This window comes from Orycteropus afer, unplaced genomic scaffold (assembly GCF_000298275.1).
Source record: "Orycteropus afer afer isolate SDZICR_OR568_19922 unplaced genomic scaffold, OryAfe1.0 scaffold00018, whole genome shotgun sequence".
Lineage (NCBI taxonomy): Eukaryota > Metazoa > Chordata > Mammalia > Tubulidentata > Orycteropodidae > Orycteropus > Orycteropus afer.
The window spans coordinates 17318843-17337373 of record NW_006921605.1 but is presented as its reverse complement, the minus strand read 5'-3'; the positions used below and the strand labels follow the sequence as shown (position 1 = coordinate 17337373).

General features: G+C 46.1%; 1 protein-coding gene across 1 annotated transcript in view; it reads left to right on the top strand.

The window, feature by feature from the left end:
* Positions 1–17085: 17085 nt before the first annotated feature.
* Positions 17086–18531, top strand: part of PSMD12 (proteasome 26S subunit, non-ATPase 12) — a 24511-nt gene continuing 23065 nt past the window's right edge. Inside the window, 1 exon segment of the mRNA XM_007959901.1 lies at positions 17086–17193. Coding sequence (XP_007958092.1) covers positions 17086–17193 — 108 coding nt within the window.

Below are 18531 nucleotides of genomic sequence, written 5' to 3'. Positions count from 1 at the left end.
CAGTCCTCAGGGGCCTTCACTGTCCATAAGTTTCCAGCAGGTTTATATTTAGTCCAGAGATGACTACATTTAATATAATCAAATGAGGAACTATTCCAAGGACATTTCTGTCTTAAAATTAACCCATGGGATGTTACTTCTTATAAATAAATAATATTCTGAAATTAATGTCTTAAAATAAAAATCTGATCCAGACTGTAGTTCAGCTTTATTTTCTTTATCTCCCACAGCTGTTCATTCCTAGAACTAGCGAACATTTTATGAGTTAAAATAAGGCCAGAGAAATCATAGAAACCAGTACTCTTTCTGTAACAATTCAAAAGGCCTCAGATCTTTCATTTAGTTGATAGCACTGACTTCATCTATCTTAAAGAAGCATTCTTCCTTTTGCCAGGTTACATGCTCATGACAGGCAACAAGCAGAGAAAGGAAAAACAAATCATGGGTTTGAGCATGGTTCTGGCTCTGGCTCTGGCTCTGGCTTGGCTATTAACTAGTTGTGTGGCCTGAGGCACATGACTTAACCTTTCTGGATCTCAGTTTACTCCTCTGCACAATGTGGATAGTAACATACCTTCCCCCCAACATGCTCCCCTACACCCCCAGGTTAAATGGGATAAGGCCAGGGACAAAGAACAGAAACACACATTGTTGGTTCTCTCACCGATTATTCAAAACAAGAGAATTTGCCTCATTTAAAAAAAAATACGGACACTGCTACTAATTAACTGTGGTGGTTAAACAGAAACAACTTTCAAAAGTTCCATTTAGGTTGAGCCAGGCCCAAAGCCAATCAGGAGTTGTAGCACGTGAATCCAAAACTCAGAACCCATCTTTAAACCTTGAACCAAAAACGACCCCATGAAGCCATGGCTAACTAAACCACAGGTTGGCACAGTTAATAAAGAAGGCTTGCCTCCAGCACAGCACTCTTAGAGAGAATCTTCTATGAGTACAAACTGACAAAGGAGTCTGGGTGGTGCAGAGGCTAAAGCCCTCAGCTGCTAACCGAAAAGTCGGCAGTTTAAACCCACCAGCCTCCCTGAGGGAGAAAGACGTAGCAGTCTGCTTCCATAGAGGCTGACAGTCTTAGAAACCCCATGAACAGTTCTATGGTCCTACAGGGTCTCTATGAGACTGAGTCAAGTCAATGGCAATTGGTTTGGTTTTGGTCACATAAGGTGACAATGGTCACTCTGAAGCACAGCTGAGAACTTCAACGGGCATAGAGCCCAAGTTAATGGTGATGAAATTACATGGGTAGAGACAGCATGTGACACAATGTGAAGTATGTAACCAACGCTAATGAACTGTTCTCGTGGAAACTGGATGGCTGTACGTTTGCTTGTGTATACTGCCACCAATAAATAAATAAAATATTAAAAACAAACAAATAAAAGCACAGGACCTTTCTAAAGCCACTAGGAATTTCACAGGTATCATTTGCAAGTTTCCAGTTACTACTGCACAAACCACTAGTCACTACTGCATTTGCTTGCATATAAAAAAGAGGCGGAAGAGAAAAATGTGGAGATTCTTATGGTCAGATCCTGGTCTTGCTTTCCCATTCATTGGTCTACTTAGTAATTGTCTGATGGAGTGAATGAAGTATACCAAAAAGATAGACTGAAGTCCTAAACCTGGTACCTATGAACCTGATTTTGTTTTGAAATAGGGCCTTGGAACATGTGATCAGTTAACATGAGGTCATGCTGGAGTAGGGTGAGTCCTAATTCAATCTGAGTGGTACTCTTAGAAAAGAGGATAAGAGACACAAAGACACAGACAGAGGGAAGATGGCCATGTGATGACTGAGTTATGCTGCAGCTGCAGGCCAAGAATGCCTGAGGCCACCAGGAGTCCTGTGAGACAAGAAGTGCTCTTCAACTGGAAAGAGCCTTTGGAGTGAACGAGACCCTACATCCTGAATTCAGACCATTAATCTCTAGAACTGTCAGACAATAAATTTCTGTTCTTTCAAAAACCCAAAACAAAACTGAAAAAGTTGGAAAAAAAAACAAGGCTTCCAAAAGTCTAGCCAAGTTGCTGGTAAATGTCTTCTTTGAAGAAACTGTTGCTTCCCAGTCTTCAATGATAACATCAGTGCGACACAGTGCAATGGGACATCATTGCAGCTGTGGGTTTTACTATCAGTTCAGACTATAAGGGGTCTAATGTATCTGGTAAGCTAGGCCTGGTTTCCTCATTCAGCAGCTGAGTTGGTTATTCTGAATCCCTTCCATTTGAAATCTCTATCAATCTAAATCGCTCTTGGGCTTCTTGGACAAAGTAGAAAACAATGTTAGAAGACAACCTTACAGAAACTGAATCATGCTTAGTTCAGTCCAGATGAAGTACACATGAATTTACTTATAATTATACATTATAATGCAGGTGGAGTCTGATTTTGTTTTGCTAATTAAGAAAGGAAGGGCCTCCACCTAGACCACTCAAATGTGATTACTTCATCATGTACTTGTGGGTATTCAGCCCCCCCCCCCAAAAAAAAAGAATGGGTGAGGAAAGGGCCCTGTGTGAATGTCTTAAAAAGTCTGATAAGAGAACCAACCAATGTAAGCAGATGTTGCAGGCAGAGGAAAGAGAAGGTTCTAGAACTACTTTCTTGACTATCACCTGCATTTTTTGTGTATTTCGAACAGTACCAACACTGCCCCTGGATTCCAAACTCCCATCGAATAATATCATTACATTATGAGGAGACGCACACCCATCTCAGAGCTCAGCAGCCCTCGGCGGGAATATCTCAACCTCTTCTGGAAATACTCCGGTTACCAGTTCCCTTCACTGGCCACCGTCAATCTTCACAAAGCTGTGTACTGCTTCTTGGCTTTATTTACTAGGTCGGGATGTGCGGTAATGCCCATTCACAAAACTCTGCCTGCCACATGGTGTCCACCCTTGAAGACCTTGCTCGAATGCTATCTTGCCCAATGCCAACAGACCCCAACGCTTAGCTGATCATTCTGGTCAGGGCGCATCTCTCCCTCTCTGGCAGCCGGTGTTCTGGCTTTGTGGGCTCAGAGCCACTTTGATTTTGCCCTGGATTGCACTTGGGTGTTGCCTGAACACCTAGATGAGGAAAGACAGCTCCCGGTGAGCACGGCCATGGTCTCGGTTTTACATCGTTTCCTCTCCCAAAGCACCTGGCCCTTTCACGAAGTGGTAATAATCTGATAGATTAAATACAAATATGGCTCGTTTCATCTGTGTTGTCACCACAACAAACTGCTGAGCTTCATATAGCCCTGGGTGGCTTCAGGCTCCCTAGCTGGCCCTGGACAGACGCTAGGCAGTTGTGAAATCACCAAAAAGGTGAGGAGGAAGAAGGGAAAGACAAGGACGCGGGGCCTGAATAATCCACACTGAGTCACCATTTCCTGAAATGAGGGCGCTGACCGCTTTGGGATCCGGGAACAGGACCCGAGCAGCGCGCGGAGGACCAGCCCTGGCCTCCGCCCCCAGCCCGCCTCCAGCGGGACCCGGGAGCTGGGCCGGACCGGCACCCACGTGCTGGAGCGCCCTCCTGTGGCCGCGCCGCAGCCCCCGCCGCTCCCCGCGGCGGAAGAAACAAGAGACGCAGAAAGTTTCCGAGCCAGGCGGTTTGCAAAAGGTCGAAGCCGGGTCCCCGAGCCTCGGGGCGCGGGCGTGGCGGGAGCGGAGCCCAAGCCCGCGGTAACCGCGACGGACCGGAGGCCCGGAGGTTCACCGAGGGGCTCCAAGGTGGCCTCGGCGCCTCCTGGCACTGCTGGGGTCCTCCAAAGCCCGAGGGCGAAGGGCTTCTCCCCGCGCCCGACCTCAAAGCAGAGGGCGAGCAGGAGAGAGGCCGGGCCCCCCGCCAGGACGGTGACACCTCCCACCCCGGCCCACCGGGGCGCGTTTGGGGCTCTCGGGCTTTATTCCTTTTCTTAATGGGAGGGAGGGGGCGCGCCAAGTCTCTTTGGTGCATTGTGGTCCCCGACCATCTCAATTCCCGGCGCTCCACTCCCCAAGAGCGCACCTGGAGTCCATCGCCCCACCCAGCGCGGCCCTCCCCCACCGGGGTGACAAGTGGGAACAGCAGACCCCCTCCGCCTTCCCTTCCAGCTGACGGGTCGCGGGGTCCCGTTCCAACACCATTTCCTCGCGGTGCGCAGTGGACCCGCCTGCCCGGGAACGCGGCGCCCCGGGGCGCGGGCCCTGAGTAGGAGAGGCCGGGCCCGGCGGGCGCTTACCTCTTCCACAGTGAGCGGCATGCAGATCCGATACTCCTTCAGCAGCATGGTCCCGCCGGCTGCCGACACCCGGGGCGGGAAGCGGGGGGCGCCCCCCACACCAACAAGGCTGTCGCCCAGGCGCAGGCAGGGCGCTCGGAGCCGGCCCGCGGAGCACCCCGGCAGCGCCCTCAGCTCCTGGCTGCCTCCTTTCCGCCCCTGAGCATGTCAAGGTTCGGGTCCCGGGGTTCGCCGCTCCCCCGCCTCCTGCCTCGCCGAGGTCTGTCCTCCCGGAACGCGACGTTGCAAAGTCGGAGGAGACAAACCCGCTGGAAACGTTCGGGGCGGCAAGGGCGGCAGAAAGATCAGGACATGCACGGCGGCGGGCGCAGGAGGGGAAAAAAACCCGAGATTTCCAAAAATGAAAACGAATGCACAAGAGTCACCCACTTGATCCGCCTGTGAAACAAGAAAGGCACCTGGCGACCCCCCTCCGGCCGGTCCGCCCAATGCTAATGTCACCAGGAACACGTTACGGCCGGAGCCGGAGATGCTGACTTCCCAGACAAAGGCTCGCTCGCCTCCTCTCCGCGGGCGGTAAACAAGGTTGCCTTCTCTTTCGAGGGCCAGTCCCCGAGCCGCTCCAGCGTTCTGCTGGGAGAGAAAAAGGGAAGCCGCCGCCGCCGCCGCCGCCACTCGCCTCCGCCGGGCTGGGGCCGCCGGTTCCTCCAAGCTCGGCTGGCGGCTGCGAGGGCTGGGCGCGAGGAAGCTGGCGCCGTCCGCACGCTCCGCGCCCTGGAGTCCCTTGGCCCCGCGAGCGCCGTGCGTGCCCGCGAGTTTGCAGCCACCGTGCCGGGGCTGGAGAGTCCGCGCGAGCTGCAGTGTGCCTGGGCCGGGGAGGTGGGTGCCGGAGGAGGGCGTGCGAGCGAGGCTGACATCAGCAGCGGCCGCGGCGGGGAGGGTAGCCCCATCCGGCCAATGGGGAAATGGCAAAGAATGTGGAGGATTTAAACAAAACAGCATGTCTCTCCCGGGCTGCTGCCAGACGGCGGGGCTGCCCCAGCGCCGAGGCTGGCTGGGGCCGGGAAGGACGGGAAAAGGGGACTCCCCTCTGCTCCTCGACCCTGGGAAGGTGTCCTGAAATGTGCCTTTGGTGCCAGAGGGCGCGGTCTAGCCATTTTGGGAAGCTTCTGGTTTCCAGGTCCAGGAATGTGCCTTCATCTTTGGAGAAGGTCTTCACAAATGCCCACCACCACCATTTTCACGTTGGTCCAGCAAAGCCAGTCCACCGCCTGATTTCCTAACCGGCTTCGGAGAGGGAATCCTGGGAAAACCGAGAAGTGCAACAGTGTGAATGAAAATGCAGGGCACACAGGACATGAAACACAAGAGCGTGACCCCAACAAACGCAGCGCAGCCTTCTACTCCTGGCCCCACTCTGCAGCAGCCCGAATGCGTGCTGGCAAAGCAACTGGCATAGGTTTTCTCGTCAGCACTCTGAAGTTCAAAAAGTCACAGTGAGATGTCAATGAAAATGCCTGGAGTGTTGGTATTTCATCCATATTAAACAGATTCCTCATTTTAACCACAAGAGGCACATTCTCCAGTCACTCAGGAAGCAGCATGGAACTGCTGAAGTCTGTTTTTCATTTGTCTGGTATTTTTAAGCTTGTTTTTCAGAAAAGTTGCCGGATGAAAAATGCATGGGGTGTCTTGCCTGCAGGAAAACCTGCACGCGTAATCTCTTCTAGGAAAAAAAAAAAAAATTTTCTGTAAAGTTCTGCAGCCAGTCAGACAGTTTGGATGGCAGTACAGATGGCCTCGATATTATAGTATTTTAAATGACAATAATTAACCAATATAATGATGATGGGTTTGTGGCAAAAATCGTCCAGATGGCAGGAGAATTTATAACTGTGCTAACATGATACAAAGCCTGCTAGGAAAATGACACCCTATATCCAGCTTATATTTTAGTGAAAACCATTTTTTAGATAAATGATTCCCAGAGTTGGCTCAGAAAGATTCACAGCAACTAATTAAAGCTAAACCAAATTCCTCGAGGTGGAGAGTCTAAATCTGACACTGTAGTGTTGAATAATAACACATTGAAAGCCTGTGATATGGAAAGCAGCTCAAGCTGTTTTTCCTTTTTGACTTCTTACTTGAAAACAAGTGTAGTGGCTTTACTTCTGGCACCTGATACTCTTCCCAGAGGCGTCTAGGGAACGTGCTCACTAGCCAAATGGGTGCACGCACACACCAGAATTTGTAGGCTCTATTCCTGGCTTACGGAGCCCTAGTGGCACAGTGGTTGGGCGCTTGGCTGCTAACGGAAAGGTCAGCAGCTTGAACCCAAGAGCTGCTCCACAGCAGAAAGATGTGGCAGTCTGCGTCTGTAAAAATGTACAGCCTTGGAAACCCTGTAAGTCATTTCTGCCCTGTCCTACAGTGTCACTATGAGTCCCTGTCCTACAGTGTCACTGAGTCCGAATTGACTCAGTGGCAATGGGCTTGGTCCAGGTTATTCCTGGCTTTTGGGCATCTCCGGACACCCGGAAATGGACTCTGTGACCAAGTGTTCTACTGATGGTAGTCCCACTGAGGAACTACTACTCTGAATTCTGCAAACTGTAAATCTGTCCCCCTCCCCTGCTGCTCACTGTTGAAGGCCGACGTCCCCACTGGACTTCTCCTTTTCACGCAGTCCATTCCGCATGATCACATTCATCTAGTTAAAGCACAGCTCTAACCCTGCCACACCTTCAAAATCCTTTAGTGATTTTCTCCGGTCTACAGAATGAGTCAAAATTCCTTGGCAGAAGGTTCAAGGCACTGGATCTACCTTCCCCCCACAGTATCCTGTTACCCTTCCACGTCCCTGCTGGGGATGGCCTCCACTTTTCTACCTTGACTGTTCCACTCTTGCCAATGTCTTCCCAGAGAATCCCTCTCCCCACGGCACCATTTTTTTTTAAGCGGGACATTGACAATCTGTGATTTTGGAAAATGATTTTGTATGGCAATGTGCTGGGGAGCTTAGGGGCAGAACACCAGAAGCAGGTTATTACTGTAATAGTCCAGAAGACATACAGGGACAGTCTGAGCTAGACAGTGAATGAGAAAGAGAGGACGAATTGAAAAATCTGGATAGGACTTGGGGATGCATTAGTGCTGGCTGGAGTGAGGGGACCCTGGGGGAGCGGATTCATTCATAACTCGATCACACAAAGGAGGGAGAGCGCCATCTACTGGTCACACGTTTCTTCTAAGGATATTTTAACTAAGTCAGTCTAGGAAGAATTGTATCATTTCTTTTCAACCAATACAGTCCTCAGTATTTACTTACAAAGAGTCCTGAGGGTGTTGCCATCATTATTATAGATGGTAGTGATGTTCCATAAACAATATGAAATCTACAGTTACTGATGGCGGCGCAAAGGATAAAAAGAGAAAGAGTAACGTTAGCAGACAGGAATAATATGACCAAAAGGAAAAGACCATTAGGCTGTGCATGTCTGCAGCTGCGTATCTTCTCAGATAAGTGACAACCTCTGAAAGCTGAGGTTCTCAGAATGGGGGTGGGTTTGGTGAGTGGCAGGGATGTACATCAAAATTAAAATCATCCAAGGAGCTTTTTCAACCCTGGCTTCGCCCTCATTCTGATGATACTCCCTTTCCGACGGACATTTCTCAAGTTTACGTGAAAAAAAAAAAAATACAAAAAGATACAGGTCTACTTCTGTAAATAGCCTCTGGAAGAAGAGTACAGCCACAGTCTTTGTGACTCAATTCATATCATGTGTTATTCTTACAGTATCTCTGGTGCTTCTAAAGGAAATCATCATAGTTCTTCCCATCTTCCTCTTTCCTGTCTACTGTATCTGAAGTCTATGGCTTCTTCAAGGCCCACTGCCAGTCCTAACTCCTATATAGAGCCACTCTGGATAACCTTTTGCCTTTCCAGACAAACCAGAACACACATCCAGGCTACTCATTTTGGTTCGTTTTCATGCAAGTGTGGCCTTTATAGATAATGCCATATCCCACTACCCACTGCAATCGAGTCGATTGTGACTCATAGCAACGCTATAGAACAGAGTAGAACTGCCCAATAGGGTTTCCAACGCTGTAAATCTTTACAGAAGCAGACTGGTGGGTTTGAACCGCTGACCTTTTGGTTAGCAGCCCAATGTTTTAAAGATTATTGTGTTTCACCTCTTCCCCCACTGCCCGTAACACTGAAGCTACTTGAGATGTCTTACTTGTGTTATCGGAAAAATGTAGCATAATAAGTACCCAATAAATGTCTACTAGATGCGTGCATACATTTACTTACGTACTGAGCCTGAACATGCTTGGTTGAGGGGGACTCTCATTGTAGGATGTCCAGCAGCATCCCTGGCCTCTACCTATTAGGTATCAATTAGCACCCCAACACATATTATTTGCTAAATGCCCCCTGGAGGGAAGGACAAAGCCTCCCTCAGTTGACAGCCACTATATTAATATATTAATGCAACATTCATTAATCTTGTCTAAGTGTTTACCTACTGCAAGAAGTTTTGGAGAAACTTACTTTCAACTTATCAAAATGGGAGCTAAGGAGAGAGGAGGAAAAGCAAACTGTTACATCCTGGAGTCGGCTCCAACTCACAGCAACCCCTCCTTGGGTTTCTGAGGCGGTATCTCTACAGAAGTAGATTGCCCAACCTTCCTTCTGAGGAGTGTCTGGTGGGTTTGAACCGCCAGGCTTCTGGTTAGCAGTCAGATGCCTTAGGCACCAGGCCTCCGGAGCTCCCTGCCATTACCATACTTATTTTAAAGTGGCAAAGGAGTCCTTGTTAAAGTTCAGCCCACATTCAAAAGAGGGGAATTAAGCTCCATCTCTTGAGGGGAGAGTGTCTACATATATGATATTCTTTGCTAAGATTTGTCCCTTCTCCCTCATTTATTATTCAGTTATTTCTTTTTATCAGTATGGACTCAGGTATATTTAGTTCACAGTATGAGTTACAATCCAATACTACGTTACTGATTTTGTTGCTCAAATTGTTCCAGCTCTGGCCACTGGTGGCTCCTTCAGGTTGGCTCCTGTGTCCTTTTAAAGGGTATTTTTTGAAAATCAAATGTTATTCTTTGCAATGAATATTTTCTTTCACTAAATATTGTCTAATTCCAGCAAATTCTAAACAATAAAATATGTGTGCACGAGTGTGTGTGTGTTTAAATACTGGTAGGCCTGACCTTGTCAGGTTACTATGTTGTTGTTATTTGCTGTGGAATTGGCCCTGACTCATAGCGACCCGTCCCTGGGTTTCCGAGGCAGTATCACTACGGCAGTAGATTGTCCAACCTTCCTTCCGAGGAGTGGCTGATGAGTTTGCACCGCCATCCTTCTGGTTAGCAGTCAAGTGCCTTAGGCACTATGCTACCAGAGCTCCTTCAGGTTACTATATAAATGTTAAATTCTTTCTTAAAACTTCAAAAAGCAAGTCCCAAAGGTAATTCCTATATGTAGACCCATTTATCAGGACTCTGTTAAATATAAAGACTGCCTCTGATGGCTAATTGCTTCTAGTCCTCTATAGAGCAAAGGCTCATAAAATAAAAATGATTTGACAATGACACATTGCTTCACAATGAAAACCAGGTTCCGTGGGGAAAGGTGCTTATGTATGTGTATACACACACACACACATACATTATTAAATAAGCCAATAATGAATTAATCAGTCTTTCTTTTTGTCATATTGCATATTTTTTACAGGAATTGGCAAAACAGTATGATATTCTGGGATGAATTGAAAGGCCTAACTTTTCTTGCAAGTCTTCCAAATACCTGCAGAATGGGCTAGGAGAAAACACAGGGTTAAAACCATGGTGCCAGTTACTGATTCCTCATTTCAGACCTGTCTGTCACTGTGACATTGACATTCTTTTGGGAAGGAGGCCAAAGCCAGTATTTTGTTCACTCTATGAGACTATGTGTAACCTATATCCACTAGAGAGAAACTTTAGTAATGAAGGAAGACTTTGTCCTTGACACTGAGCACCTTTCAAGAGGGGCAAATGCAAAACAATAATTTATTGTAGTTCTTTAATGCCAAAGCATATTTCACCTAATATCATTAATTGATGTCAAAGCAGATCTCAAAATAGTGTTTGCTACCTATGTAGTACCATAAAGACAACATGTAATTTGACTTTTTCTTGGAATATTTTTAAGAATTATCTTTGTTATTTTACAAGCATGTAATCGCTGATGTCAAAACCCCAGATTGAAATTGTTTAGGTGACTACAGATGGCTGCATAATGGCCCTCAAAGATATCAGGCCCTAATCCCTGGAGCCTGTAAATATTAGGTAAGATATTTTTGGTTGTTAATCAGAAGGTCAGCAGTTCAAACCTGCTCCATGGAAAGAAGATGAGGCAATCTACTTCCACATAGATTTACAGCCTTGGAAACCCAATAGGGGTCACTATGAGTCATAATCAACTCAATGATGGTTGGTTAATCCCTGGAACCTGTTACCTTATACAGAAAAAGGGTCTGTCAATATGATTAAGTTAAGGATTTTGAGATTAATTATGCTGAATTATCCAAGTGCAATGACAAGTGTCTACACAGAAGAGAGGCAGAGAGAGATATGACACACAGAAGAGGAAAAGATAGTATGACCACAGAGTGTGACCACAGAAGCAGAGACAGGAGGATGCAGCCACAAGCCAAAGAATGCCGGCCACTGGAACGTGGAAGAGATGAGGACTCGATTCTCTAGAGCTTCCAGAGGCATCACAGTCCTGCGACACTTTGACCTCAGCCCGAGGATGCTGGGGCTTCAGACTATGGATTTCTGGCTTCTAGAACTGAAAAACTAAATTTCTGTTGTTTTAAGCCACTAAGGTTGTGCTTATTTGTTACAGCAGCTATAGGAAATTAATACAGTGACTCAGGTATATTTTTATTCACCTGATATAACTGTATTGGCGTGAAGTAATTCCAACAGAGGACCAAGATATTTACTCAACAATAAAATGCACTGTAATTTTCTTTTCCTTATTTTCTTGTCTCTGGTCTTTCCCCAGAATCAAGAATGGTGAGACTTCAATTTACTCACTTTGAACAAGTCATCAGGAAAGACTAATCACTAGAAAAGGACATCATATTTGGTGAAGTAGAGGGTCAATGAAAACAAGGGAAAACCTTAAGAGGTGGACTGAACACAGTAGTTGCAATAATGGAGTCAAACACACCACTGGTCATGAGGATGGTGCAGGACCAAACCTCGTTCTGTTAAGGTCATAGTGAGCGAAGCTGACTCTATGGTGTTTACATAACAAACATTTCAGGAACATTACTATAATGTAAGTCTTGTGGCTTTGGTACCATCAGTACGCTAAATCTCTAGCCCACATGACTCCCCTTAACTTCAAACTCGTATACCTACTTGCCTTCTCAACATGACCACTTGGATATCCAGTTGTTGTTGTTGTTATGTGCCATCGAGTCAGACCCGACTCATAGCGACCCCTCTTTGGGGTTCTGAGGCAGTATCGCTACGGAAGTAGATTGCCCAACCTTCCTTTCGAGGAGTGGCTGGTGGGTTTGAACCACCAGCCTTCTGGTCAGCAGTCAAGTGCCTTAGGCACTATGCTACCAGAGCTCCTTGGATATCCAGTAGGCATCTCAAACTTAACATGTCCCAATCTGGGCTCCTGCCTCCTCCCATCCTGTTCCTCCTTATTCTCCCCCATCTTGGTAAATGGCAACTGCATCCTTCCACATGCTCAGGCCAAACGTTTTGCAGATTTGCTTCACACCTCTTCTCTCTCACTCAACATCTAGTCCATAGCAATTCCCATCTTGGCTTCATCCTCAGAATATGTCCAGAATCCAACTACTCTACCATTTCCACCACTTCCACCCTACTCCAAGTCACCATTATTTTTCTTTTGGAATATTGCAATAACCTCCCAACTAGTCCCCCAGCTTTTGCCCAATCGAGTCACCACACAGCAGCCAGAGTGTGTCTTTTAATATGGAAGTCAGCTCGCAGCACTGTTTCACCCCAAACTCCCACTGGCATCCTATCTCATTTGATGCAAAGGTTAGACACTTGACTACTTACAGAAAGGTTGGTGGTTCAAACCCATCAGCTGCTCCACATGAGAAAAGACCTGGCACTCTGTTCCCATAAAGAGTAGAGCCTAGGAAACCCTATGGGGCAGTTTTACTCTGTCTTGCTAAGTCTCTATGAGTCAGAATCAATCTGATGGCACACAACTACAACATAATGGCCAAACTGCCTCAACCTCATCTCCCACAACTCTTACCCTTACTCATTCTGGTCCAGTCACCCTTACTTCCCTTTTCAAACAGGCGCAGCATGATTGGATAGCTCACGTCTCAGGGTTTTTGCACCTGGTGGAGTCTTTGCCTAGAATGTTCATTCCTCAGATATCTGCACGACTTGGTCCTTTGCTTACCACAGACCTAGGCTCAGTGTCATTAGTGATGCCTTCCTTGACCACCTCCTGAACACTTAACACCCCCTGGCACGTATTTACATATTTATCTTCTACCTTCTCCCCATTAGAATGTTCACAAAGACAGAACTTTGGGTCAGATAGGTGCCCATCCAATAAGCCAGAAATGCCAAATATGGAAAATGGGCAATCTAATTCCGTAGAGATATCGCCTTGGAAACCCAAGGAGGGGTCGGTAGGAGTCGGATCCAACTCAACAGCAGTGAGTTTGGTTTGGTTTTTGGAACATAGTCATTAACATGAGTGGATTAGTTTCAATAATTAGTATTATAATATACAGCACTATGCTTCTTTCTGAATAAATCATTTCCAATCAACATTTACTCATCTTGTAGGTATTTTATTCCTCCACTGGCAATTTTTCTTTTTTAAAACCAAATTATTTCTCCCAAAGCCAGATTTAACCTCAGACTCAGCCAAATGAAAAAGAATCTGTCTATAATACAGTATTCTCACTTCTGACCATTGCTCAGACTTCTAAGGTCCTCTTTTATTTACTCAAATTTAATTTATTGTTTCCCCTGCAAACATTTCTTTACATTTCAATTTGCTTTCATTTTCCATCAGCTCCAAACCTAGCAAGAAAGGGCTTCAGCTTTTGTTTGGGAGTCTCGTAGAGTTTTCTCCACAACCTATCTGCCTCTATCTAAGTCCCCCTTTTCACTTCGTTTGGTTTTAATAAACTGTTGTTGTTGTTGTTATGTGCCGTCGAGTCGACCCCGACTCATAGTGACCCCTCCTTGGGTTTCCGAGGCAGTATCACTACAGAAGTAGGATTGCCCAACCTTCCTTCCAAGGAGTGGCTGGTGGGTTTGAACCGCCAGCCTTCTGGTTAGCAGTCAAGTGCTTTAGCCACTATGCTACCAGAGCTCCCTTTAATAAACTAGGTGTACAGAAAAGGATAAAAGGAGAGTTCCTTTTACCCACTTCCCCTGCACACTGTTTCTCCAACTAACATCCTGTCTCCCTGCTTCCACTCTAGTTTTGTTTTTAATTCAGGAGACCATAAATGTGTGTCTACTCATTCACCCATTGTTACTTTTGTTTTTTCAAACTCTTCATGCAAAATTTAGACCTTCAGATCCCTTTGTCTGCTCTAGTCAAATTAACTTCACACAGAAGGTAGAGCCAGAAAGTATCTTAGCCTAGTGTATGTCAACAACACTAGCCTCTAGAGTGCATTTGAGAAATCGGTAGGGGCATTTGGGTTGCCACAATCATCTGGGGCTGGGGGAACATGCCAGTACATAACTGTCATGCTAGACATCCTGTAATATAACAAGCCAACACACGAAAAAGGTATTGCCCCACCAGATATTCAAGTAGATTAAAAACCTGCTTCTGGTTATCTGAGCCTCAGACCCTTGTCTACATTTTATAGGGCAAACTTGTGTGTGTGTGTGTGTGTGTGTGTCTGGTTTTAATGTAAGTTATATTTTCTAAGAATTCTTCTTGGTAGTCTTCTCCAATGGAAGATTATGCTTTATATATTCAGAATTTTACCAAGAAGCTTTTCACCATTTTGAAAAACTCATGCCAAAAACAGCAAGCCTTTCTGATGCTTGAAGCAGCAATGCAACACACCTGTGCATAAGGGTAAGTCAATGATTACTGCTTAGTATTTTCTCCTGTACATGCTTTCACCTTTGTATTTTGAAATACGTATTATTTTGCCATTCTTAAATGTCTTTCTCCTTTAGTTAGAATGTCACCTTTTTTAAAAGTTACATGTGTAAATGGGTTGTTATCCATGTTTTCCATTACAGAAGTGTTTTAAAAAGGTCTATTAATGACATTAAAGAGGGGATGTTGATGTTACATTGAGAAACACTGAGGCAGCTCAATGAATAACGAAGAAACTGAAGACAAGAGAAGCAACGTAACCTGGGTAGGATATTGTCACATTCTTCAGCCTAACAGATCTCTCCAGGATTTCCCCTTTGCTTCCCAGGTTACTAATGGCACTTACTCTGATCATGTCACACATCGCCTTTTTATCACTTTCAAGGATTCTAAGCTTTTCTTCATCCTAAGCTATTTTATAAGGACCCCAAAAATAGTTTGTCATGGAGTTAAAATCTAGGTTTAGATAATCACATGGAGTGTTTTCATCTTCTTGAATGGTAAGCCCACAAGGACAAATTGTGCAGGTAATAAAACTTGTACTGTTCTTAAGAATTCAGATGGTGTTTGCACAGGGAGATAACTGGGGGGGTGGGCAGGAATGCATGGGAGGGGAAGGACACTGGGAAGAGGTAAATACAGGGAGGAAGCAGGAAGAGAGCTGTTACATTGTGGAGAACTGCAGTCAATGTCATGAAATAAAATGTGTATGAACTGCTATATGGAAAATGAATTTGCTCTGTAAACTTTCACCCAATTCACAATAAATTCTTTTTTAAATAATTTAGATGGTAGTCTCACATATGTGACCTCATTTGATACTCACTACAGTCCTGTGTTGTTAGGTGCCATCAAGTCAGTTTTGACTCACAGCAACCCTATGCACAACAGAACAAAACGATGCCTGGTCCTGCGCCATTAACAATCATTGCTATGTTTGAGCCCATTGTTGCAGCCACTGTGTCAAGTCCGCCTTGTTCAGGGTCTTCCTCTTTTTCACTGACCCTCTACTTTACCGGACATAATGTCCTTCCCCAGGGACTGGTCCCTCAGATAGTACATCCAAAGTATGGGAAACAAAGTCTCACCATCCTCACTTCAAAGGAGCACTCTGGGTATACTTCTTCCAAGACAGGTTTGTTTGTTCTTCTGGCAGTTCACGGTATATCCAATATCCTTAGCCAACACATAATTCAAAGACATCAATTCTTCTTTGGTCTTCCTTATTCATTGTCCAGCTTTTGCATATTTATGAGGTAACTGAAAATATCACGGCTTGGGTCAGGCATACACTAGTGCTCAAAGTCACATCTTTGTTTTAAATAGGTCTTTTGCAGCAGATTTGCCTTATGCAATATGTAGTTTGATTTCTTAACTGCTACTTCCAGGGTTGCTGAATATGGATCCAAGTAAAATTAAATCCTTGACAACATCAATCTTTTCTGTTTACTGTGATGTTGCTTATTAATCCAGATGTGAGGACTTTTTTATGTTGAGGTGTAATCAATACTGAAGGCTGTAGTCTTTGATCTTCATCAGTACGTGCTTTATGTCCTCTTCGCTTTCAGCAAGAAAAGTTGTGTCATCTGCATATTGCAGGCTGTTAATTAGTCTTCTTCCAATCCTGATGCCAGCTTCTCAGATTATTTGCTCAGCATCCAGACTGAACATGGTAAAAGGATACAACCCTGATGCACACTTTTCCTGATTTTAAACCACACAGTATTCCCATATTCTGTTTGTACAACTGCCTCTTGGTCTGTAGACAGGTTCTGCATGAGCACAATTAAGTGTTTTGGAATTCTCCCATTCTTCACAATGTTACCCATAATTTTTTATGATCCACACAGTCCAATGCCTTTGCATAGGCAATAAAACACAGGTAAACATCATTCTTGACATTCAGCCAAGATCCCTCCGACATTAGCAATGACATTAGCAATGATATCCCTCGCTCCACATTCTCTCCGAAATCCGGCTTGAATTTCTGGCAGTTCCCTGTCCATAATGAAATGGGTAACGATTCTTCTGATCAACATAGTGAATTATACCAAAAACAAACAAAAAACACTCTGCTTGTTATATTACTGAACCAGTGCCATCCTTCTCTTAGGAACTTTCAGAGAGTCCCACAGATGAAGCCACAATGGCTCTCTCAATCAGATTAAAGCCTTAGAATTTTTTTAGGGTTACTTCCAAACCCATTGCCTTCAAGACGATTTTGACCCATAGTAACCCGGTGAGATGGCTGGGGGTTCCAACCGCCTACCTTTCGGTTAACATCTGAGCGCTTTAACCACTGCGAGACCAGGGCTTCTAGGGTTACTCAGCCTCCTCATATATTAATGAGGATACCGAGGTTCAAGAAAAGTTAAGCGACTTACCTAAGGGTCTGAGAAATCATAATATTTCGAAGCAGAGATGTAAAAACATACGGGATGGCTTATTCTATTACTCTAGTTTTTCTCACCTCAAATTTTGGGTAAGAAGTCAAAACCGGACGTAGGCTGCAGTAGCTGGCCCCGCCCCCCCGGGCTCTCCGCGGCAGTGCCTGACAAGCGGTACGCGCAGGGGTCCTCGAGGGGTCCTTCGTGAGAGCTTCCGACGCATTGCCTGAGCCGGTGAGCAGGCGGCTTCCGGTGTGGGTGACGAGTGGTGGCCGAAACAGGGGGGACGTCAAGGGACACTCAGGCAGAAACCATGGCGGACGGCGGCTCGGAGCGTGCTGATGGGCGCATCGTCAAGATGGAGGTGGACTACAGCGCCACTGTGGATCAGCGCCTGCCGGAGTGCGAGAAGCTGGCTAAGGTGAGGGGAGGCTGGCAGGCTGTTGGCGGGCGCCAGCGGCTGAGTCACGGCGCAGAGCCCGCTTAGGCCTCAGGGGGCCTCCGGGCTAGAGCACGCATCTCGCATTCCCAGCCCTGCGCTGGTTGGACCAGCGTGAGTTGGAGATCCGTAGGGCTGTCAGCCACCGAGACTCCGCAGCCGGAATACCCTAGTACAGACAGCTTCCCAAATCCTCCCCAGGACAGATGGTCACTTCCTCCCGGTAGGAGTTAAGGTCCTATACCAGTGGTTGCATTTTCTTGGATGTTGTTTAAGTAACGTTTATTTTAGTATCTTCTCGGGGGTTAAGACCGCTTCAGCATTCAGACAAAGTCAGAGGGTTTAGTTCTTTTGCTCTTGCTGAATCGGTTTATGGTGATCAATTGTAGTTCATGGCAGTGGGCCTAACCTTGGCTGGGAGAAGAGGCAGGAGAGTGTACCAAGGTGAATAACATAGGACCCCTGCTCTTAAGGAATTCACGTAAACAACGGACTAGGCAAGTCATGCGTGGTGGTGAGTGCCATACAAGTATGAACAGTTACTGGAACACAGAAGAAAGCCGTTCATTCGCCTTGGTGGGATAAGGGGAAGTTTCACAGGGCTTAATGTTCATATTGGGAGCTCTGGTAGCACAGTACCTAAGGCACTTGACTGCTAACCAGAAGGCCGGCAGTTCAAACCCACCAGCCATTCCTTGAAAGGAAGGTTGGACAATCTACTTCTTTAGAGATACCGCTTTGGAAACCCAAGGAGGGGTCGCTGTGAGTCGGGTCCGACTGGACGGCAGTGAGTTTGATTTGGTTTAGTTTTACATCCATATTGGGCCTTGAAGAATGAGTAAGACTGGAGGGGGGAGGAGTCATTCCTGGTACAGGGAACCACAGAAATAAAGACAAGTAGGCACTAAAGTCCACATAACCTAATTAAGGGAGGTAATGGACAATAATTCATTAGCTCAGCAGATTATCAGGAATAGAAACTTAACTTGACCTAAGCATGTATCAGACAGGCAAGTTACCCCTGCCTGTCAGGTAACCTTGTGTGCCATTTACACGCACAGAAACCACAGCTCAGAGTTGTTTGCCGAGGGTTACAGAAGGGTTAATAGTGCACATGGATTGCCACTGGATGCAGCTGTGGGTGCAGACATAGCAGTGATTGTGAGGATGGCACAGAACTGGCGTTGTTTCATTCTGTTGTACATAGGGTTGCTATGGGTCAGAACGGGACTCTGGTAGCATAGTGCCTAAGGCACTTGACTGCTAACCAGGAGGCTGGCGGTTCAAACCCACCAGCCACTCCTCGGAAGGAAGATGGGG